General features: G+C 52.3%; 8 protein-coding genes across 8 annotated transcripts; 4 read left to right on the plus strand and 4 right to left on the minus strand.

Moving 5' to 3' along the window:
• Window positions 1–23: 23 nt before the first annotated feature.
• BJY04DRAFT_224767 (uncharacterized protein) lies at window positions 24–3207 on the minus strand (the record flags this gene model as incomplete). The annotated part of the gene is made up of 6 exons (XM_073718058.1): window positions 24–363; window positions 519–721; window positions 815–1722; window positions 1769–1806; window positions 1867–1984; window positions 2036–3207. Coding segments are annotated over 6 exons (2779 nt in total), but the record flags the coding sequence as incomplete, so codon positions are not given.
• An 893-nt stretch (window positions 3208–4100) lies between these two features.
• BJY04DRAFT_225726 (OPT oligopeptide transporter protein-domain-containing protein) lies at window positions 4101–7198 on the plus strand (the record flags this gene model as incomplete). Its single annotated transcript, XM_073718262.1, has 11 exons — window positions 4101–4171; window positions 4220–4345; window positions 4393–4906; window positions 4953–5150; window positions 5194–5871; window positions 5918–5997; window positions 6045–6145; window positions 6191–6265; window positions 6342–6518; window positions 6577–6826; window positions 6932–7198. The coding sequence occupies exons 1-11, from the start codon at window positions 4118–4120 to the stop codon at window positions 7196–7198; spliced, it is 2520 nt and encodes an 839-aa protein (XP_073564476.1). The 5' UTR covers window positions 4101–4117.
• A 1247-nt stretch (window positions 7199–8445) lies between these two features.
• BJY04DRAFT_211876 (uncharacterized protein) lies at window positions 8446–8996 on the minus strand (the record flags this gene model as incomplete). Its single annotated transcript, XM_073714464.1, has 2 exons — window positions 8446–8580; window positions 8610–8996. The coding sequence occupies 2 exons, from the start codon at window positions 8994–8996 to the stop codon at window positions 8446–8448; spliced, it is 522 nt and encodes a 173-aa protein (XP_073564477.1).
• A 1899-nt stretch (window positions 8997–10895) lies between these two features.
• On the minus strand, window positions 10896–11284 carry BJY04DRAFT_224770 (uncharacterized protein; the record flags this gene model as incomplete). The annotated part of the gene is made up of 4 exons (XM_073718059.1): window positions 10896–10983; window positions 11052–11120; window positions 11178–11218; window positions 11270–11284. 4 exons carry the CDS (start codon window positions 11282–11284, stop codon window positions 10896–10898), a joined length of 213 nt encoding a protein of 70 aa, XP_073564478.1.
• Window positions 11285–12016: 732 nt separating this feature from the next.
• Window positions 12017–13323, minus strand: BJY04DRAFT_10471 (urea carboxylase-associated family protein). Its single transcript, XM_073707996.1, has 2 exons — window positions 12395–13323; window positions 12017–12345 (listed from the first exon to the last, which is right to left on the minus strand). The coding sequence occupies exons 1-2, from the start codon at window positions 13131–13133 to the stop codon at window positions 12146–12148; spliced, it is 939 nt and encodes a 312-aa protein (XP_073564479.1). The 5' UTR covers window positions 13134–13323; the 3' UTR covers window positions 12017–12145.
• A 1-nt stretch (window position 13324) lies between these two features.
• BJY04DRAFT_10480 (GTPase BMS1) lies at window positions 13325–17562 on the plus strand. The gene is made up of 4 exons (XM_073707999.1): window positions 13325–13657; window positions 13754–13824; window positions 13878–13967; window positions 14028–17562. Exons 1-4 carry the CDS (start codon window positions 13600–13602, stop codon window positions 17337–17339), a joined length of 3531 nt encoding a protein of 1176 aa, XP_073564480.1. The 5' UTR covers window positions 13325–13599; the 3' UTR covers window positions 17340–17562.
• Window positions 17563–17581: 19 nt separating this feature from the next.
• BJY04DRAFT_225734 (uncharacterized protein) lies at window positions 17582–19793 on the plus strand. The gene is made up of 2 exons (XM_073718263.1): window positions 17582–18576; window positions 18622–19793. Exons 1-2 carry the CDS (start codon window positions 18145–18147, stop codon window positions 19534–19536), a joined length of 1347 nt encoding a protein of 448 aa, XP_073564481.1. The 5' UTR covers window positions 17582–18144; the 3' UTR covers window positions 19537–19793.
• Window positions 19794–20870, plus strand: BJY04DRAFT_10519 (putative lactoylglutathione lyase (Glo1)). The gene is made up of 2 exons (XM_073708009.1): window positions 19794–20679; window positions 20738–20870. Exons 1-2 carry the CDS (start codon window positions 20050–20052, stop codon window positions 20777–20779), a joined length of 672 nt encoding a protein of 223 aa, XP_073564482.1. The 5' UTR covers window positions 19794–20049; the 3' UTR covers window positions 20780–20870.
• The last annotated feature ends 193 nt before the right edge of the window (window positions 20871–21063 follow it).

Consider the following 21063-nt stretch of genomic DNA (forward strand, 5'->3'; position numbering starts at 1 on the left):
CAACATCCCCTCCAACCCCCAACTAACAAGCCCCCAGCTCTCCCTCGCAGATAACCCCGCCGCCCTCCCCACAACACCCGCCTCTCTCGCCAGCCCATGCAACCTCGAGTCCCCCCTCACCGCAATCCCGACCCGCACGCCCGCATCGATAAGCGTCTTCGCCGGATGAACCGATAGCGGCGGGCCCGGCGGCGCAGACTGTGTTTCCCAGGAGGCCGGGACGGGATGCGGCGGGGAGAGGATCACAGGGATTTGGGCTTTTGCGAGGGATGGGGCGAGGAGGGCGGCGCTGTGCCCGCCAAGCACGATGAGGTTTGTGGTTGGATGGGAGGTTTTGAGGGTTATCAGGTGGGCGATGTCGTCCTGTTGCTTTGGTGTCAGTGGCTTCACTTACTGTTAGATCGATCTGGGGAAGAGAGCAAAGGGGAGGGGAGGGAAGGGAAGGGAATGGGAAGGAAGACCAGACCTGCCAACCGTGTATAAGAACATATTTTTTTTAAAAAAAAAAGGGGGCATACCTCGTTGACGGCGTGGACGATGACAGGTAAAGAGCCGTTTGCTGCGCGGGCGTAGACACCGTAACCGTCACCATCACCTCCACGGTAGGATTCACCCGTTGGGGATGCTTTGTTCTGCAGCTGCAGCTGGAGTTGTTTCCTGCCCTGCTGGAGGATCCGATTTAGGGCTTCGATGCCCGAGCCGACGGTTGGCGTGCTCTCCCCTAGTCACCATTACTATTAGCACTAGCACTAGCACGCATACCCCTCCCCTCTCAAACAATATACCAGAACAGAAATGCAATACGTATACGTACCCTTCCCCCCCTGTCCGATAGAAAAATGCACCGCAACATCCCCCTTCCACACACCCCCCTCAAGAATACTCTCGCCCCTCCCCGTCCGAATCCCAACACTAACACCCTGCACAAAGCCCTTCGCGTGCGGGGGGACAACAGCCCGGGTGACTCCGCCTAGACGCGCGCGATCGAATGCGCGGCCGTGCAAGTGCACGGCGTATTTCGCGAAGTGGATGGTTGATTCGTCTGCGCCTGCTGAGGAGGGGGATATGCCGTCGCCGGTTGAGGGCTCGGAGGCGATGGCGCTTATGCCGAGGTTGGGGGCGATGGCGAGGAGGCCGGATGTTAGGTGGCCGTTTTGCAGGGGGATTTCGGCCAGGGTGGTGTTGGATTCACGGTGGATTTGTTGGTTTTGGTGGTGGGTGAGGCAGGTGAATTTGGGGCCTAGGCAGCTTATGCTATTGTTTTGCAGAAGTAAGGAGAGGGGTGATGAGGATGTTGATTCGTTGTAGATTTCAGGGCTGATAGACTCGAGGAAGATATTCTTGATTCCCGTGAAGAGAATGTCCGTGCTGGGGTCTCTGATGGCGGAGCAGACCTGCTCTGCTTCGACGGGTGTGATAAGTGGGCGCATATGAGGAGTTTCCTGTCTTGATATTGCATCTGTGTTGGAATGCACAGACTGGATATCACTCTTAAGATCCTCCTCAGTCTTCAACAATGACCGTCCATCAATAAATACCTCCACTGGCGTAGCACCGGCTTGGAGGGGATGGGAATCCCAGATCACCAAGTCGGCATCGTACCCAGGACGCACGTAGCCGGTTCTATGTCCTTGCTGGAGGGAGCGTGCCGGGATGGAGGTTACCGATTGCAGAGCTTTCTCCGCGGGAAGACCGTAGGAATAAGCGATTGAGGCTTGATCGCTGGGCTTGTCAGTATAGTATGTTAAACTGGAGAAGGGCGGGCTACAGGAGGTATTTTGCGTTATTGCCTTCGCCTGTGTGATCCTGCACGTATGTCTCAGTATGAATGGTGTTCAAAAGACAACAGTGAAGGCAAATACCCACCGACTTCAAAGCAACAGGAATCCCATGCTCATCCAGTATCTTCGGCCCACGCAGATTCGCGCCATACGCCTCAGCCTTGAACAAGGCGTTATCAGCAAAGGTTGCAATCGTGATATTCCTGCAACATGTCAGACACTATTACCTGAACTAGTACCCATGGTCGACTTACGGCTCCAATTCCTTCAGAAGTTTCGGAACCTGCCACGCACTTAAGGCATGATGGAACGCCCTCGGCCGCACCCCAAACTCATGTAGGACAGCCAGCATCCTCTCAAAGTCCTCGGGCGTATAGCAATGCACATTCACATTCAGCTCCCCCCTCAGCAGCGCGACAAGCGTCTCATACTTCAACGGCGTCTCAGGCCGCTGACCCACCCGGGCAATAAACGACTCGATGTGTCGACTCCCCTCGACTTCATACGCTGCCCGACACCATGATTCCTGTCTTGCTTGTAGGTTTGCAGCTTCCTGGAGCTCCGAGCGGAGTAGGTACGCTAGCCCAAGGCGCGTGTGTTGGTAAACACCCTTTGGGTTTTCTCCACAGGCCATCTTTAGATACCGCTGTCGGTTCTCTTCGGGGATGCCATGCTCGAGGAGTAACTCCTCGATTACGGGCTCGGCTTTTGGGCCGGGGAAGGGGAGATTCTTGACGGGGTATGCCTCGCCGCCGATTATGTTTGCTGAGCCGGGGAGAATTAACGACGATGTAACGCCCCCAGAGGCTATGTACTTGATTGACGGGTCAGATGGGGTGAACCCGTCGATTGCACGCACAAAGGGTGTTGTTGGGCCTAGGAGAGGCCGCTCGTTCACGTCGTTGTTGGCAGATAGTTGGGGGAAGGGGAGGAGCAGATGGTGAGAGTGCATGTCGACCAGGCCCGGGGTGACATGCTTTCCGTTGATGTCGAGAGCTAGGGTTGACGGCGGGAGGGAGGAATGGTCTAGGGAGCCGGTAGGAGTGATTGATTTGATCACACCTGATGAAAATAGAATGTCTCTGGGCTCTGAAATGTATATCTCGCCGTCGAATAGCGTGGCGTTCTGAATAAGGATTGGGGTTGTTTGGCCTGAGGTGGGATTCCAGCGCGGATTAGCTCTGCTAGATGAAGGTATGGTGTCGCGGGCTGGCTGGCGCTCGGTGTCATAGCAGGCTTGCAGGCCAGTGTAGAAGTCTGCGTGGACTGATCTGTTTGCTGGTGCTGGGGTGATGGGTGATGGGCCAGCGTAGATTAGGAGAGCTACTGCTGCACATCCAGCGGCGTAGAGCGAGTTTCGCCAGCGGCGAGGCTGGACTCTGGGACGCTCAGCTACAGGAAGGTAGGAGGCTCCTTTCTCAGCCATTCTTGGGTGATCAGTTGGTGTATCTTCTTCTCGATGTGATAGCGAGATACTTGAACGTCCGCAGCGGTTGCGTGATTCCGGCATGGGAAAACGTCAGAGCCTCAACCTCTCTCTGCATCTCCAACTATGCCGCCTCTCCGTAAGCCGCCAAGATTTAGCCTGCAGATACCTATAGTATAAACGCCATAATGGTGTCTAATTAGGCATTAGGGTTCCGGGTTGGCCCCGACAGAACTTTCCCTGTTCGGTGGCGGGGCCGATGGAGGATTAAGACCTGAATGGCTATCTAATACGAAAACGGAGAATGCGTAAGTGACAGCAGGTATACTAATTCACCGTGGAGAATCTCTTCTGACTCGTGGCTGTTCTCTCGCAGAGGGGTTACCTACTATCCGCGGCAAATGACAATCCAATCGAGGATTGTCCCTCTATCTGTACTTGGGACTGGGCCAATCGGAGCATTTTGTCAAACTTCAAGAGCACTAGATATCTTCTTGAGCGGGCATTCTGTCCGACCTTGCAGATGGCATTCCCTTGGAGACGGCATGGGTCGTCCAGGGCTGTGATAACCTTTGCAGTTACAAGCAAGCTTTATAGCACTGAATGCTATTTACCGTCAGATCGATAATCATCCAAGCCGATAGTATGTAGTCCCTCTTTATTTATAGAACTGAACTGCCTTTCCGTGCCAGCCGCAGAAAGATGGCGAGTCAGGATACTATGTTCCACAAAACCATTCTCGTCAAACGCATGCATTGTGGCGATTGATACACTAAAATGGTGGTATGATAGCACGAATGTCGCAATCTCTCCAGCCTGGTGTCCCAAGATGTACATAAAACTTCTCCCTCCTTGATTCCGTCTGGTGGTGTGCTCTTTGAGATCAGCCCCGAGACCTCCAATCGCCATCATGGCAAAGACGGATCTTATTGACTCGATTGAGCCTGTTGCTGCCCAGCCTGCGGTATGAAGCCCTTGCAGAAGTGGTGCTAGATAGGACTAATAAAAGTAGCAAGATGATGACTTCGATATCAAGGTGGACGGAGAGAAGCTGGCGCAGAAGCTCTCTGCCACTGTGGACGAGTTGCTGGTTGCGCAGGAGCAAGCACGGTCGTTGACACTGGAGAATGCTCGCGAGGTCTGTTGTCTAGCATATGCTCCTTCCAGCTTTCTAACCCACTCCAGCAAGCGGAAGTCATTGTGAGCACCCACTCGCAGGATCCGAACTTCTCCTCCGAAGCCCTGGAGCGTATGACGGCATTCGTCAAGAACACCGCCCTCTTTGCCGACCCGGAGAAACACTCCAGGGCCGTTGAAGAAGCAAAGATCGAAGTATGCCTTCTCACCAGAAACAGTCCCTATGCAGAAGTCCGTGCGGTTGTTGCGCCAGAAGACGACCCCGACCTCCCCTGCGGTACCATCCGGTCCTGGAGTATTGGGATCCTTTTCGTGATCATCCTGGCTTTCACCAACCAGCTGTTCAGTGTGCGTCAACCTTCTATATCGATTGGTGCCACGGTTGCTCAGTTCCTGGCCTATCCGGTTGGAAAGGCAGCTGAGCGCTTTCTGCCGGATGTGGGCATCACGCTCTTTGGCATTCGCCATAGTCTCAACCCGGGGCCGTTCAACAAGAAGGAGCATATGTTGATCTCGATCATGGCTACCGTGGGGAGGACGCTACCTAGTTCTCGGAACATCAGTATGGCTATAGTACTCTCAGAGGCGGCAGATGCTAACTCCCACAGTCTTCACGCAGTGGATCGAGCGATACTTCAACCAGCCCTACGCCAAATCCTTTGCCTATCAGATCCTGCTCGCTCTATCGACCGATCTCATGGGCTTTGGTCTAGCCGGCCTTTGCCGGCGCTTCCTTGTGTATCCGTCATTCTGCGTGTGGCCGAGATCACTAGTGACCATTGCCCTCAACAGCTCTCTGCACAATGGTACCCCCTCCCTTCCCTTTTCCTTCTTCTCTAACAACAGCAGAGGAAAACCACTCCGTCCTCGGTCCCTTCAAGACCATCTTCAACATCTCCCGCTACCGCTTCTTCATGGTCACCTTCACCTGCATGTTCATCTACTTCTGGTTCCCGGACTACATCTTCCAAGCCCTCAGCCTATTCAACTGGCTCGCCTGGATAGCCCCCTACAATCAGACCCTAACGTCCATAACAGGACTGAAGCGCGGCTTGGGTATCAACCCGCTCCCAACATTCGACTGGAACATCCTCACTCACGCGGTCGATCCCCTCGTCGTTCCCTTCCACGTCACCGTGAACATGGTCTTCGGGATGGCGATCGGCGGCGTCGTCATCATCGGCATGTACTGGACAAACGCCTATAACACGGGGTATCTCCCGATCAACACGAACAGCATGTTCAACCACTTTGGGAAGGCATATAATGTCTCCATGATTCTAGATGAGCGGGGGTGGCTCGATGAGGCCAAGTACCAGGCCTACTCGCCCGTCTACCTGGCGGCGAGTAGTCTGACGATGTACTTCTATTTCTTTGCCATGTATGCGGCGACGGTGTCGTATGCCTATCTCTATCATCGGCATGATATTGCACTGGGGTTTCGGAGCTTGGTCAAGGGGTTTAGGAAGGGCGACACGTCGGACTTTAAGGATGTGCATAGTCGGCTCATGGCTGCTTATCGCGAGGGTAGGCATGTTGTCTCGGTTATGGGCGTTTACGCTGACATCAACAGTGCCAGAGTGGTGGTATGCCATTCTTAACGTTTTGGCTATTGCATTCGGCTGTGCGGCTATTGCGCACTGGCCGACTTTTGTATGTCCTTTACTCACTCACTGTACTTGTCCACTGATCAGGTTTAGACAAACGTTGGCGTCGTCTTCTTCGGTATCGGCCTAGCCCTAGTCTTCGTCATCCCAACGGGCATCATCGAAGCAACCACCGGCATTGAAGTCTCGTTCAAGTACGTTTTCTAAACCAATGAACAACCTATCTAACAATTACCTAGTGTCCTCGCAGAGTTCATCGGCGGAGCCTGGAGCCCTGGAAATGCACTGGCCATGAACTTCTTCAAATGCTACGGGTACGCCTTCACCATCCAGTCTCTCTACCCTACACTCTTCATCCAACCTGAGTACCTGATTGACAAAACCACACAGCTACGTGACCATCGCCCGCGCCCTCGCCTTCGCCAACGACCTCAAACTCGCCCACTACGTCAAGATGCCTCCCCGCCAGACATTCACAGCGCAAGTGGTAGCCGCAATCATCTCCGCGTTCGTGGCAACCGGCGTAATGAATTTCCAAATCACCCAGATCGAGGGGATCTGCGAGGCGTAAGCTCTTCTTCCCCATTTCCCCAAGGTCAAACTAACGTGAATCAACCACACAAAGAACCCAAAAAGACCGCTTCACCTGCCCCGGCACAAACACCTACTTCACCGCCGCCGTGCTATTCGGCAGTCTGGGCGCGAAGAAGGTCTTTGGCTCCGGCGGGCTGTACACGGCTCTGCTCGCTGCGTTCCCTATCGGGCTTGTGTTCCCGGTGGTTATCTTTCTGGTGCAGAAGAGAGTGCCCCGGAGCCATTGGTTTGCGCGGTTCCATCCGGTGATGTTTTTCAATGGGGGGGTGCGGTGGAGTCCGGTTTGTCTTCCTTTGTCTCCTATTCTCTTTCGTTTTCATACCTACCTACCTACCTTATTCAAATTTTCTTACCGTGCATATCACTAACCACGAGAGTTGGAACAGTACAACATAGCCTACCTGTACCCCGCGCTCTTCCCGGCCTGGGTTAGCATGAAGTACCTGCGCAAGCGATATCTCTCCTTCTGGGCAAAGTACAACTATGTTGTCTCGGCGGCGTTTGATGCGGCGATTGCGATTGCGGGGCTGGTGATCTTCTTCGCGGTTAGCTATCATGGGTTTGGGATTGAGTGGTGGGGGAATGAGGCGGATACCGGGTGTGAGAGGGAGGCTTGTTCGCGGTTGGAGTTGCCGGAGGGGGGAAGGTTTTGAAGGATTGGATAAGATAAGTCGGGTGCTTGGTTGTTTGTTTGTAGAGAGGGGTGTAGTGTAGTATGAGTATGGCTGTGATTGCTTAGGGGAATGGGCGGGGTTAGGCGTAGGGTAGGATAGTACCTATATAGGCGGGTGTGCTATGGCATTGAGAGAACCTGGTACATGGACTCTGTGAGAATAAACCCCCAACTGGAGGTTGGGTGGCTACCTAACCGAGTTATGTATAGTGGTAGTAGTTAAGCTGGCCTGGAGATGGTTTGAAAGTTAGCCCTAACTATGGATAGTCTAGCTCTGAGCACGACACCACAGAGGTAGTTATATCTCATCAAGAAGACGGAAACAGCACCAGGTCAGTTATATTAATAACAGTAGACAGCGAAAGTAGACGCATCCTGCTGTACTTGCGTAAAAATATGCTAGTTAGGGCATCAAAGTGTTATCTCGCAGACTTTATTATGAAAGTCACTTAAAGCTACAACCGCATTCTGCACATCGAAAATCGTAGAAGAGACTCTCGCACAGGGTATATAAAGTCAGTGAGATGAGGCTAAGTGAAACGGTCTACTGTATGGTCTCCAGAGAGGGTAGTTTATCTTTAGAAAATGGGAGAGCACAGGGTAGTAAAAGACGACAATTTGAAATAAGAGAGATGACAGTCTCAAACCTGCGAACAACCATGGTTTTATATGGACCAGGCGATCTCTGCTCTTTTAGAGACAGAAAGCTGCTTCATGCCGTGTGAGCATGGATACAATCAATGGGGATCTGGAGCGGCAAGGTGGGATAGGTACCTACAAGAGGTAGCCGGCCGATTCGAGTTGCTTGGTCGACAAGAACACGGGACACAGCGGGCTCGGACACGTACTTCAGCGCCCATATGATCCATTTGCATGCATTGATAGCATCTTCGTAGTCGTGATTCAACCTGCCACCCAAGTATCGCAACCGCCTCGGAATATATCGGGCGCGCCATTGGGGTAAGAGCATGTAGAAATGTGAGTTTCGTCATCCCGAAAGGCCTTCGGCTGTCTTCTTTTCCTAGTGTTGGTTGATTGCTCTTTATTGTAAAATCACTTCGATATTTACCAAACGTCACTCCTAGAGAACGTCAGCTGCGATATAGCCGGTGACCCGGATTCTGCTTGATGCTTGACGGGAAGATCTCTGTCAGCGTTGCTTTTACCAACCATTGTGTCTCTTCCTGAGGAAATATCTTGTTCTACAGCAATGCGTCTATAGGTAGTCTATCCAATTGGTTCTACAGTAACATTAGTCTTCCATCCAAATTGTACCCTGTTTTCAAATCCGGTGTGTTGAAACGCAGCATCCCTCCAAACACGAAATACTTCTTCCTCTAGCTCCGACTTGACTTTATCGAACTAGGTGGCCGACGCAGAGTGGCCATAACGATATAGTCAAAGTCGTGCATCGCAAAACGACAGTCGAAGCACTTTATCGCCATGTGCTGTAGCCGGGGCATCCTTTGCGCAGCACGCCCGGCAGAGACGTAAATATCCCTAAGAAGCGCGGGTGTCGCCTTCCTTCGAAACAGATAGGCGTTTCGATCCTCGGCAGCCGGCCAGAGTCGTTGTAGCAGATCTTGCCAGGTGTTCGGAAACTCATAGGGCTCGTCTATCTCTTCATCCGCATCTGGATCTTCTTCAAAGAGCCATTCCCCCGCTGGTGTGGTACCGCTGAGAGATATAGTGTAATTTGTTAGGTTTGGCCAGTAGGGCAGAGTGGTTTCGCTGTCCTCGGCGGCCCCTAGAGGCCAGAATACTTCTGGGCTTACCATGACAGCGAGGTCAATCGTGGTGAGTTGTTGTGAGAAGTCTCGCAGGCGGACACTGAACAAATCAGAATTCGCACCATCCAGGATATTTTCAGGGACGAATCTTTCATTCTCAGGTGCGTTGCGATAAAACGTGAGCCGCAATCGCCGCACTGACGTGGGCCAGAGATGGAACGAGTTGCTGAATTCTGTTCCTCCCCCAGAACCATTGAGCGGCAAATAATTAGAACAAGATTGCATAAGTAGTCACTTATTTTAGGGGCTTACCTTCTCGGTTGCACTTCCGTAACTGGGGATTTTGCTTCTCATTATCACTGGCACACATGGAAATCACCTGCAACTGCGGCAGCTTGGCCACCACATACGAGCAAGAAGCGGGACTGATCTGCCGTTGCCGCGGACGTATATAAAGGGATTTAACAGAGCTAACGGGCTTTAAGTCCTCCAGCGCGTCTGCGAGATATGAAGGTAAGAGTGCTCGTGTCTGCGATATAAGTTATCCGTCTCCGGATACCAGCGGGCTTCTCTGTTCCTCTGCCGGTCAGCAAAGTCACTCGGCGACTCCACTCCAATGTAGAGCTCGACATTCGCTCGATCCGTATCGGACCATAACGCCAGACTCCTGAGGATAGCCCGGATCCAGTTGACGAAAACTTCATTATTTCGCGCTTGCTCCTCAATTGTCTCGAAGTGTGCGCGCGCTTCAATGGAGTATGCCTCTAGTTGCACGGTGGTACTGACCCTTGGCATGCACGATCTTCGCCGCTTATCCTGGGCGACGAGCTCGTGGAACTGCGCGAGTCGCTCATGATATCTAGCTTGACGTGTGCAAACGTTTGCCGTTCGATCGCGGCCTACCACTCACAGCTCACAGTTACATATTGGAATAGGTTGGAGCCTAGGTTGGAGATTACCTGGGCGAGGAGCTCTGGAGGGAGCCGGTAGATGGACATGATGTAACAACACTTTTCATCTCGTATAGAAGGGGATGATGAATGATAGGTTTTCGGTGCGAAGAATATCGCTTGATCGGCCCGAGTCACCTAACCTACCTACCAGTGATGCCCCATCGGTTCTAGAAAAGGACAAGGGCTCAATGGCGATGGTTTTAGACAAGGGCGTGGACATAGACTTGTCCTTGATTGTGTTACAAGAGAATTGGGCGAAAAGATACTCCCCATTTAGCATAGGTATCTACCTATGGTACCTAAGAGGCTCCTTCCTCCCTCAATATATATCCCTCTACCATAGCCGTGTCCCGCCTACTACCTCGCCTCACTGTCCCATCTGAGTGGACTCTTAGGTAGTCATGCATTACGAGTTAGCCGGTTTGCTGCTCTTTCAGTGTCTAGTCCTTGTCGAACTCGGGATAGAATCACTCCAGCTTAGATGTCTCTATTCTCAAAACGTAAAGCTAAGCATGGGACCTCAAGATAGCACATCTGAAACCTTCCTAGCGCTCAAACCACGGTTGAGTGCTTCTATCTCATTCGGTATACTCCGATATTCTGTATCGAGCCGTATTAGGATCGACGCTTAGTCTAAAAGCAGAAACCCTGATGGAAGGACAGCCAACTACACTGGAACAGCCACTGAGAACGCACGCATGCATCCCATCCATTCATTCACTACCATAACTATGCATAAAGCCCACAAATCGTAACTCGTACATCGCTTCATCAGCCGCTCGAAGAATGAAAGAAAAACATGAATAGAATAGAAAGCCCATTCTGGGCAAAACAGAGAGTACATCGAATCGCATCACACCGCATTGTAGCACACAAATCACCCCACTCAGACCTGTATCACTCCATCATATCACAGTCCGTTTGTTGCCGGTCTGTCCTGGTACGGTATGCTAGGCTGGACGTGTTGCATTGGAATGAAGGAGGGAGAGCGCGATCACTGGGTCTTGATTTCCCCGTCCTGCTCGACGTGGATGTGCTCGGAGGCTTCGAGGGTGTTGACGTGGTCATCGGGGTACTCGACACTGAAGAGCAGAAACCTGGTTTTAGCTTTTGTATTTGAGAAGGGGGAGGTGGAAGTGGGGAGACTAACGTGAAGCCCTTGATGAGGGTGTATTCGTGCTTAATGGTGCCGCCCTTCTCCTTGGCTTCAGTTTTCGCTCTGAGAGGGGATTGTTAGTTATTGTGTTGTAGATCGTGGACGGCTTGGGCAGCTCACTTCTCCAGCTCCTCGGGAGGGGAGTCCTTCTTCAAGGTGACCTTGGCGAAGTTAGTAAGGGACGTGCTTGGGTGTAACACAGGGTGACGAACGTTGTAGAGAGGCATGCTGAGTATGCGAGTGTGTAGGTTGGTTGGAGCAGATGAGAGGCAGTGAGATGGCGAGGTAGAGCGTAGTCTGCAGAGTAGTGGTCTAGTGAATGAAGAGGGGTGGTGGATCGTAGTGGTGGAAATGGTCGTCCGGCCGAAGGGTGGGGAGACGGGATTTATATAGGCTGCTTTTCCCGGGAGGGGGTGAGTCAAGAGTCCTCCCATCATTTGATAAGGAAGTTTCACCATTCCATTCACTGCGACGTACTGATAAAGCCGTAGTTGCCTACTTTGGAAGGGACTCTGCGTGGAGATACGACTCTGCAGGTGCACTGCAGGGGGCCTGTTGGTCTTTCCTTACTTTGTTTTATAGACTTCCCGCAGGGATCTGGGAGGCTTGCGCAGATTATTTTGGTCCTACGTACTGCGTGATCTACATTTACTCTATTACCGTATTCGTATAGGCGCATATTGGCATGACGACTTCTACGCATTTTGTTGCTCCTTTTCGAGGCTCTTTGTAGATGACGTACATTGCAGGACGAATGCGGGGCAAAGGAATCACGTGACCGATAAGCAAGACCTCTGCGCAATGACGACAAATTGCAGCAAAAATTGACATGAAGATATGAGTTAACGGAGAGATATATGTAGAGTGACATTACAGGGTAGTGCCGGACAGGTTAATTGGTTGGGAGATCCGACGCGCAAAGGACTGCACCACCAGTCGTCGGGAGAAGATCCACAGGCTCAGGCACCTTTGCAGTCTAATGATCGTCAACTAGGATGACGATCTGAGGCAGGTCGGAGTACATGGGTGTTCTAGGACGCAGCCACAGTCGCTGCGCAATCTGATTATTGCTTTGTTTCTGCGATCCATTACAAACCAACAAACCCGGTACCATCATTCTCGCGCTGGGGCATTTTCATGCCATGCAATCCGGTATACTTAGGGCTTTCGGGCGCTTTCCACCCCTTTAGGACCCCAGAGTCTGTGATCCTATAGACTTCCACCCCCAGGGGACGGGTGGTTGCCCCCATATCGTCCTTGTCGTCCCAGCCCCAGTTTGAGAGATCGCCTATCAACAAGTTAGAGCATGTCGCTGATATCGAGATCAATAGACATACCTCCAGGGCAGGCGGAAAGGGCACAAAGCACATCCACCTCGGCAAAGAACTCAAAGTACTCTCCCGGCTTGGCTGGCGAAGTTTCCATGAAGTACTTGCCCTCCTCATCCAGACCAGTCACCTGGAACACGTTTAAAACATCATGCACATCTAGCTCCGTCAAGCCGAATGGTGTGACTGCGCGCGTAAGGTTCGAGTGGCAGTGGAAGTCAAATGACTCTCCGCCCATCACCAGGTTCACGTAGGGGTCGCAGCGTGTTCCAAGAAGATCATGAACACGTCCTCCCCACTGCGAAGTCCCAAATCCAGCCCCCTCTTTCTTCCTGCCGTCGGTATCCAAGATATCGTGCAATTGACCGCCTGCGAGGGAATCGCCGGTGATTGTCACAAGAGGTCGCAGGTACGGCAGATTCGACCAGAGACGATCGCCCACCGACACGTGCGAGGCGTGGATCTGGCGAGTGCGCGCCGCCCATAGCCGCTCCCGGGGGTTGTTTGCGTTCCAGATATTGAGGTCACCCACCTGAGGGCCGTTTGGCGTCGTCAAGCGACAGACATGGCCGGCTGGCACTACCCAAGCCTGGCCTGAGCAGGGGCGGATTGTGAATGAGGTTTCGAGCTCGCGCTTAGCGGGGGCGGATGCGGTTTCGGAGATGTTTCTGTAAACCTGAGAAGTGGCATGGACTCCAGAGTCCTTGGGAGCCGTGTAGGCGGGGGGAGGACGGCGCGGGGTGGACATCCTGAAGCTGCGATTTCGTGCGAGTACCTTGAGAGAATCCAGGTAGAGACTTGTCGCGGCCGTACGAATTGCAGAACTTTAGTAATAGATTTGGCGGCATTCCGGCAATTGTTAGGAAGCCGCCCATCGTATCTTGCCCCGCCATTATTGCGAGACCCAGTGCTTCGATGTCGGAGAAGACCTACTAGTAGACCACTGTTGACCGGGCCGGTTGGTGGAGACGTCCTTTTCTACGTTGGGCTAGCTCGGAGATGGTGCTGCTTATCGATAAGTCTTGCTGCCTAAGGCAGTACAGCAAAAAAACCAGTCGGCCGCAGGAAATTCCGCCCCGGCAAAAAAAAGGCAATGCGATTTTATGCCGTGCTTGCTCTGCTTGAAGGAGCCTTCATCGACTACCGGAGGAATTCACTTTCGCTGCCGGAGAATATCAGCTCCTCTAGAGGTTCTTTGACCTCCAATAATCATCATGGAGCAACAAGCAAATAGGGCTCATCGAGTCACGAAAGAGAAGAAGAAATATGAAGGTCCGTACAAGTTGAGCTGTTGCGACAGTGATGGCGCTTTTCGTTTTGTGTTTTGGGATATGACCTCAAGCTGACTTTTCTTTATCTGATTTGCAGGACAAAACCCGAAAGCATTCGCATTCTCGAACCCGGGGAAAGGAAACAAAGCAGGCGCAAGATCTCACGATGTACGGCCGATGCCCTCAATCTCTTGGACCATGCGACTAATTCGATACTTTAGATCAAAGAGAAACGGCTACACGTCCCTCTTGTTGACCGTCTTCCAGAAGAAGCTCCCCCTCTTATCGTCACAGTCGTTGGGCCTCCTGGTGTGAGTATTTGCGAAGAGGATCGAATGGAAAGCGCAAGTCTGATAGTGATTTTTCTCTAGGTCGGAAAAACGACCCTCGTCAAATCCCTGGTCCGCAGATACACGAAGCAGACGCTGAGTTCGCCCAATGGGCCTTTAACAGTAGTAACGTCCAAGCGACGACGCCTTACCTTCCTCGAATGCCCCTCCGACTCACTCGCCAGCATGATTGATGTTGCAAAAATTGCGGATATTGTTCTCTTGATGATTGACGGTAATTACGGATTCGAGATGGAGACTATGGAGTTCTTGAACGTCCTCTCCACGAGCGGTATGCCCGGAAACGTCTTCGGTATCCTTACACATTTGGATCTGTTCAAGAAGCAAAGCACACTGCGAGCCGCCAAGAAACGCCTGAAGAATCGTTTCTGGAGCGAACTATACAACGGTGCCAAACTGTTCTACCTTTCAGGTGTCATCAACGGCCGCTATCCGGACCGCGAAGTGCATAACCTCTCCCGCTTCCTTTCAGTTATGAAAAACCCTCGACCATTGATCTGGCGTAACTCCCACCCGTACGCCTTGGCAGACCGATTCCTCGATATCACGCCGCCTACAGAAATCGAAGAGGATCCGAAATGTGACCGAACAGTCGCGCTATATGGTTATTTAAGAGGAACAAATTTCTCAGCACAAGGAGCTCGCGTTCACGTCCCTGGTGTCGGTGACTTGACAGTCTCTGGAATTGAAGCTCTCCCAGATCCTTGCCCAACCCCTTACATGGACCAACAAATTCAAAAATCGACCGGAAAAGCGAAGCGCAGGCTTGGCGAGAAGCAAAAGCTACTATTTGCCCCTATGTCAGATGTTGGTGGTGTTTTGGTCGACAAGGATGCCGTTTACATTGACGTAAAGACGTCCAATTTCAATGCGGAAGACGAGGAGGAACGTGATCCGGATCGTGGTCTAGGCGAACAGCTAGTCATTGGGCTACAAGGCGAGCGAAAACTGCTCGGTGAAGCGGACAGCGGTGTTCGCCTTTTCCGTGGTGGAGAAACCATCAAGAGTGCAGACGATGAGACCGGCAGTACCGGAAGAAAGCACAGGCGGCAAGCACGCATTGCAGGGGATGACAATCACGCAGTCTCTGAGGAAGATGAGGGCTTTGAGAGCGGAGAAGAGGAAGACGAGGCAGATGAAGAAGACTTCAGCGGCGACGAGGAAGAAGTTGACGTCTCTGCGCCTGCGGACTTTGAAGCTAACTTCAAAGAACGCCAAAACGGACCCGTCTCGCGGAATGAGTCTGACATCGCCTTCGCCGACAGTGACTCGGATCTGGGCTCCATATCGTCTGTCGAGGATCAAGAACTTGATAGCGACATGGAGGAAGAAGATCTTGATGAGGATGATGACGAGGATGATGATGGGACCGTTCGCTGGAAAGACAATATGCTCGCTAATGCGAAATCGCTCCATTCCAAGCGTCCTCGATTCCGAATTACCGATCTCTCCCGCATGATGTACGACGAGTCAGTGACACCAGCAGATGTCATCCGAAGATGGCGTGGCGAGGAAGATGCAGAGGAGGAATTGGAAGCTGAGGATGACGAAGAAACCTTTTTCAAGAAGACCAACGTCGAACAAGAAGAGCAGGCCGAGTACCGCGCCATTCCCGAGTATGACTACGACGAGTTAGAACGAAAGTGGCGTGACGAGGAGATGATCGAGTCCCTGCGGAAACGGTTTGCAACAGCTAAATTTGGTGGCGATGGCGATGGTGATGATGACGAAGATGTTGACGATGCTTTTGACGAAGACGACGAGGGCGATGGTGCCTTTGAGGATTTGGAGACCGGCGAAGTCTTCAACGGCATCGAAGATGATGAGGGCAATGATGAGGAGGAAGAGGAAGAGGACGGCGGCCCTGGGGATCTCGACGCAGAGCGCGCGCGCAATGCCAAGAGGAAAGAGGAACTGAGGCTTCGATTTGAAGAGGAAGATCGTGAAGGTTTCGCAAATTCGAAAGACAACTCCCGACAAGACGGTGCCGAACCTGATGAAGAATTTGGAGAGGACGAATGGTACGACGCTCAAAAGGCGAAGATGCAAAAGCAAACCGACATCAACCGCGCCGAATTCGAATCGCTAGACCCTAACTCCCGGGCCAGAGCAGAGGGCTACAAAGCTGGAACGTATGCCCGTATTGTACTAGAAAAGGTGCCCTGCGAGTTTGCAACCAAGTTCAATCCCCGATTCCCTATCATTGTTGGTGGCCTTGCACCGACCGAGGACCGCTTTGGATACGTCCAGATCCGCATCAAAAGACACCGCTGGCACAAGAAGATCCTCAAGAGCAACGACCCTCTCATTTTCTCCCTGGGCTGGCGTCGCTTCCAGAGTCTGCCCATGTACAGCACATCAGACAGTCGAACCCGCAACCGCATGCTCAAATACACCCCAGAGCACATGCACTGCTTCGGCACATTCTACGGCCCCTTGGTGGCCCCCAACACCGGTTTCTGCTGCGTGCAGTCCTTCTCCAACAAAGCCCCCGGATTCCGGATCGCCGCCACCGGCGTAGTCCTCAGTGTGGACGAACACACCGAGATTGTCAAGAAGCTCAAGCTCACAGGTGTGCCGTACAAGATCTTCAAGAACACCGCTTTCATCAAAGACATGTTCAACTCGTCGCTAGAGATTGCCAAATTCGAAGGCGCCTCCATCCGCACCGTCTCCGGCATCCGTGGTCAAATCAAGCGTGCCCTCAGCAAACCCGACGGTTACTTCCGTGCCACCTTCGAAGACAAGATCCTCATGAGCGACATCGTCTTCCTGCGCGCTTGGTATCCCATCAAACCTCATCGCTTCTATAACCCCGTCACCAACCTCCTCGACCTATCAGAAGGCGAATCCGGCGATGCTGGCTGGCAAGCCATGCGTTTGACCGGTGAAGTCCGTCGCGAGAAGGGCATCCCGACACCGCAGAACAAGGACTCCGCATACCGCCAGATCGAGCGACAAGAGCGCCACTTCAACCCTCTCCGTGTCCCCAAACAGCTAGCCGCAGAGCTTCCGTTCAAGTCACAGATAACGAAGATGCGCGCGCGCAAGGACAAGACGTATTTGCAGAAGCGTGCGGTTGTGCTAGGAGGCGAGGAAAAGAAGGCCAGGGATCTCATGCAGAAGCTCAACACTTTACGTAATGAAAAGCAGGCGAAGCGTGCGGCGAAGCAGGAAGAGCGCAGGAAGGTCTACCGTGCCAAGGTGGCGGATAATCTTGAGAAGAAGGCAGAGAGGGAGAAGAGAGAGCGCGATGAGTACTGGCGTAGGGAGGGCAAGAAGCGGAAGAACGATGATGGTGAGGGAGGTGGTGGTGGCAAGAAACGCAGGTAGAGCAGTCTGTCAAGCCAGTGGCCTCGCAGTGGCTTTGCTGTGTTTTCTTGCATATATATGAGCCTTGAAAAGTGTATGAGATACCAATTGCTGGCATGAAGATAGCGTTCAGATAATTAGATATCCAGCAAAACGTCACATTTGGGTGCCAGCAGCTTTTCTATGTCACTTGGGTACAATCCAAGAGACAATATATATAAGCTTTATGCCTCATTTCTCAGGCTTCAGGAGCTTGATATGACGCACGTGACCCGTGCCGCGAACGCGTCGTCCGCTCCGCTCGTGTCGTGTGAAGGCGACCAGGTAAACCAACTCTCCTACCACTTCAACCAGGCAGAACATTTTCCACCCAGGTCTCCCTTCTCCCATGCGGTCTGCCATATCTCCAACATGTCCTGAGCGTTTCTTCCTCTTCCTCGATCGCATATCGCTTCCCGACCCATGAACTCGCCACGGCTTCAGGTGGAGACATCATCCCGCGTTTCGACTGGCGTTTGAGACATTGCTGTAAGATTCCGCGCGTGCAGATCCCAGAGATACCCCTTGCATAGTCTTGCCGTGAAGAACTTAAGTATACATTCGGCCGATCCCGACAAGTCGGTCGTTTGGTGGCTGGGCTGAGCTGAGCTGGGCTGGACAATTACCCCGATATCTCGGTATCCCTGTTCGGACGTTCCCGAGGTGACCCCCACTGTCTGGGGTATGAGGGTCTGGACCTTGGTCAACAAGTGACGGTGATTCTTGCCTGAATTTTGAGACATCGTACTGGAGAACAACCTGGATATTTACTGTTTGTCCGACCACGATGGACGGCTCGCTGCAGGTTGACAGACACGAGGGTCTGCGCAGCCCGAATTACTCATATCGTCGCGAGGCGAGTTCAAATTCGGAAGTATCAGACAGATTTGAGCACTACGCCAAGCAGTCTCCTGGTACGCGACCTATGTCACTCGGTGCGGGCTCTAGTGTACGGCCGAGCGCAAACGGAGAGCCTGTCGATGCTCGCGAACGGCCGCCCACGCCTCTCGACCCACAGGACAAGTCGCGAGATAGCCATGAGGGCACTCTACAAACACCAAACGGCGGGATTGAGTCATTACCTCAGATGCCAACCGGCTACTCGAGACCATTGATAAACCAACCTATAGTCAACAACCAAGCACCAAAGCTAGATGATCTTGGGCGGCGCCGTTCGAAGACCATAGGTTTTAGCCCGCGTGACTCTAGGATTGCTGCAGTAAGTCACGTATAGCTCATATAATTCGGTTGCTGATATCTTCAGTTGTCGGTTCAGTTGCGGACGCGATTATCTCATGCCGCCGCCAGAATAGAGAAGAAGCGCCAGTCTCAAATGACTCAGTTCCAACCACCGGCCAGTTTTCTGCAAAACAATATCTCTACACCCACCCTAAGCACGGAAGCCTTACCTCGTTTGGGGCAATCGTTTTCTGCTTTCGAGATCCAGGAACAACGTTCAATCGCGAACGGTTCTCCAAGCGGGACTACGGTTTCTGCACCAGATGCTTCTGCCAGTCCTCATATCCCTGAACTCTTTATGCGTCCGTCTCCGGTGAATATAGCGCGCGGTCTATATCCACCACCCCAACCTGATCCGCAGAAACATATGGGAGCGTCGTCTCGTGAATCCACCCCCGGGTTAGCTCCTCCAGCAGACATCATTCCTAGTCGCACGAATGGGCAACGACGACGACCGAACCCAAATCTCCTTGTCAACTCCCCACGGCATAACCCCTTTTCACTTCATAGACGCAGTCGCTCTCAGAACGAGCTTCAAAGAGGCTCGGACGTCACTCTAGTACCCGAAACTCCACCCCTTCGCCCTTCTAATCTCAACTCCATAACCTCGCATAACGGACTGACCGAGAGCTCGCAAAGCTCTTTGATGGAGCAGGACGCCATTGAAACCTTGCTCTTCATGTCGAGTCCCGGAACGTCGGGGTATCACTCAAACTCGCAGAACTCATTGAACGATCAAGATATCATGAACATTGACCGCAGCGCTTCTCAGAGTGTGCAGTGGCAGGTCAGACCTGGTGATAGTCAATCTAGCCAGCTGCAACAGACCGGCAATTCGGACGCTCAGGCGGGGGACGAGATTGATAAGATGCTTGACCAGATGAACAGTGACAGCGATGACGATACAAATAATACTTCCAAGCGCTCAAGTGCGGCTTAAACAGCAAGCGATGACTGGCATGATACAATACGTCACTCTAGATGCCAAACCATAGCCATACCTCAACTATCTCTTGCACATACCATTTTCAGAGGATTATAGCAGTTCATCCTCATTAAGTAGAACGACCCCGCGTGCACCAATATTCTGCCTTTCAGAGTCAGTACCCTGAAGAAATTGAGTGGTAGCGGGGGTCCTCATGGGTCCTCTACCCCAAGGCCCACCGACTTGGGCCGGGAAATCCCCACGATCCAACAGTAACACTGAGGGACAAACCTTTTAAGACCGTCTGTCGCACTGCTCTCGAAATATTATTGTGCTTAAATAGCCTGTCCTGCATCTTACCCAGATACTTCAGGATATACCAATCAATATCTCTGAACCTGAGCTATTGGGTGTGTCGTTCCTAGACTTTTACCGTTGCCTCCTCCTACAAACCCCGAGCATACAACACTGCCACCGATCGGTCGATTCTTAGTCCCGCCCAACAGTCTCAACACTCCGGACTCCAAAATGAGCTCCTCAAACTCAAACCCCTCCCCCTCCCCCTTCGAACTGGGCGAGTTCCTCCCCGGCGGGCACAACACCGACCCCCCACTCCCCGAAAACAGCCCCACAGCCGGCTTCAAGCTCAACCACTTCATGCTACGCATCCGCGATCCACAGCGCTCCCTCCACTTCTACATCGATCTCATGGGCATGCGCACCGTCTTTACCATGAACACCGGCCCCTTCACAATCTACTATCTAGGCTACCCATCCACCCCAGAAGACCGCGCCAACCTCCCCGGCTGGTCCGCCAAGGTCGGGGACCCTCGTACCCTAACTCAGACTCTAGGACTGCTAGAACTATATCATGTTCACGGCTCTGAGAGGGCGGTTAGTGAGGGTGGTGTTGAGATTTCAACAGGGAATGCGCCGCCGAATCTAGGATTCGGGCATTTGGGGTTTACGGTTCCGGACGTTCCTACTACACTAGAACGACTAAGGGGCGCGGGCGTAAAGGTTGTGAAAGAGTTGGGCGTTACGAGTAGAGAGAGTATTCCGCTTAGTGGGTGGGAGGAGAAGAGGGGCGTTGGTGTCGGGGAGATCCATCCAAACTATAAGGCTGTGTTTGATCAGATTGCGTTGGTGGCTGATCCGGTGAGTTTTTCTTGCACTTACTCGCGTCTTTTGGGTGGGGTTTGGCTAATTTTCCTAGGATGGGTATACCGTTGAGCTTGTTCCTCAGGCTATGCAGTAAGAAAGCAACAGACACACTTTGTTGTAACTTTCAGCCTTTCTCAGCATTTGTAGGGGCCAGGATAAGATTAGACAGAAAGCATAGAGCATGCAATAAGAGTTCCGAGCATCATACACATCTCTGAGCCTTACACTATACTATATATATAATACCTATTACTAGGTTTCTAAATCTTACCCAAGATGAGTGCCCTCAGACAGCATATTACAAGTGTATCCATCTACCCCCTAACCCGCCACATTAAATATCAGCCGAAATCATAAAGTTGGTGCTATCTTCACCAA

The sequence above is a fragment of the Aspergillus karnatakaensis genome (assembly GCF_047715665.1).
Source record: "Aspergillus karnatakaensis strain CBS 102800 unplaced genomic scaffold BJY04scaffold_100, whole genome shotgun sequence".
NCBI classification, from domain to species: Eukaryota; Fungi; Ascomycota; class Eurotiomycetes; order Eurotiales; family Aspergillaceae; genus Aspergillus; species Aspergillus karnatakaensis.

Excerpts from the sequence above, each read along its gene's own strand:
- BJY04DRAFT_10480 (XM_073707999.1), top strand. The coding sequence starts at position 13,600 with ATGGAGCAACAAGCAAATAGGGCTCATCGAGTCACGAAAGAGAAGAAG. Across the intron at positions 13,658-13,753 it reads AGAGAAGAAGAAATATGAAG|GACAAAACCCGAAAGCATTC; the intron begins GTCCGTACAAGT and ends TCTGATTTGCAG. Across the intron at positions 13,825-13,877 it reads CAGGCGCAAGATCTCACGAT|ATCAAAGAGAAACGGCTACA; the intron begins GTACGGCCGATG and ends TCGATACTTTAG.
- BJY04DRAFT_10519 (XM_073708009.1), top strand. The coding sequence starts at position 20,050 with ATGAGCTCCTCAAACTCAAACCCCTCCCCCTCCCCCTTCGAACTGGGC. Across the intron at positions 20,680-20,737 it reads TTGCGTTGGTGGCTGATCCG|GATGGGTATACCGTTGAGCT; the intron begins GTGAGTTTTTCT and ends TAATTTTCCTAG.
- BJY04DRAFT_10471 (XM_073707996.1), bottom strand. The coding sequence starts at position 13,133 with ATGTCCACCCCGCGCCGTCCTCCCCCCGCCTACACGGCTCCCAAGGAC. Across the intron at positions 12,346-12,394 it reads CCTTTCCGCCTGCCCTGGAG|GCGATCTCTCAAACTGGGGC; the intron begins GTATGTCTATTG and ends ACTTGTTGATAG.
- BJY04DRAFT_225734 (XM_073718263.1), top strand. The coding sequence starts at position 18,145 with ATGGACGGCTCGCTGCAGGTTGACAGACACGAGGGTCTGCGCAGCCCG. Across the intron at positions 18,577-18,621 it reads GTGACTCTAGGATTGCTGCA|TTGTCGGTTCAGTTGCGGAC; the intron begins GTAAGTCACGTA and ends TGATATCTTCAG.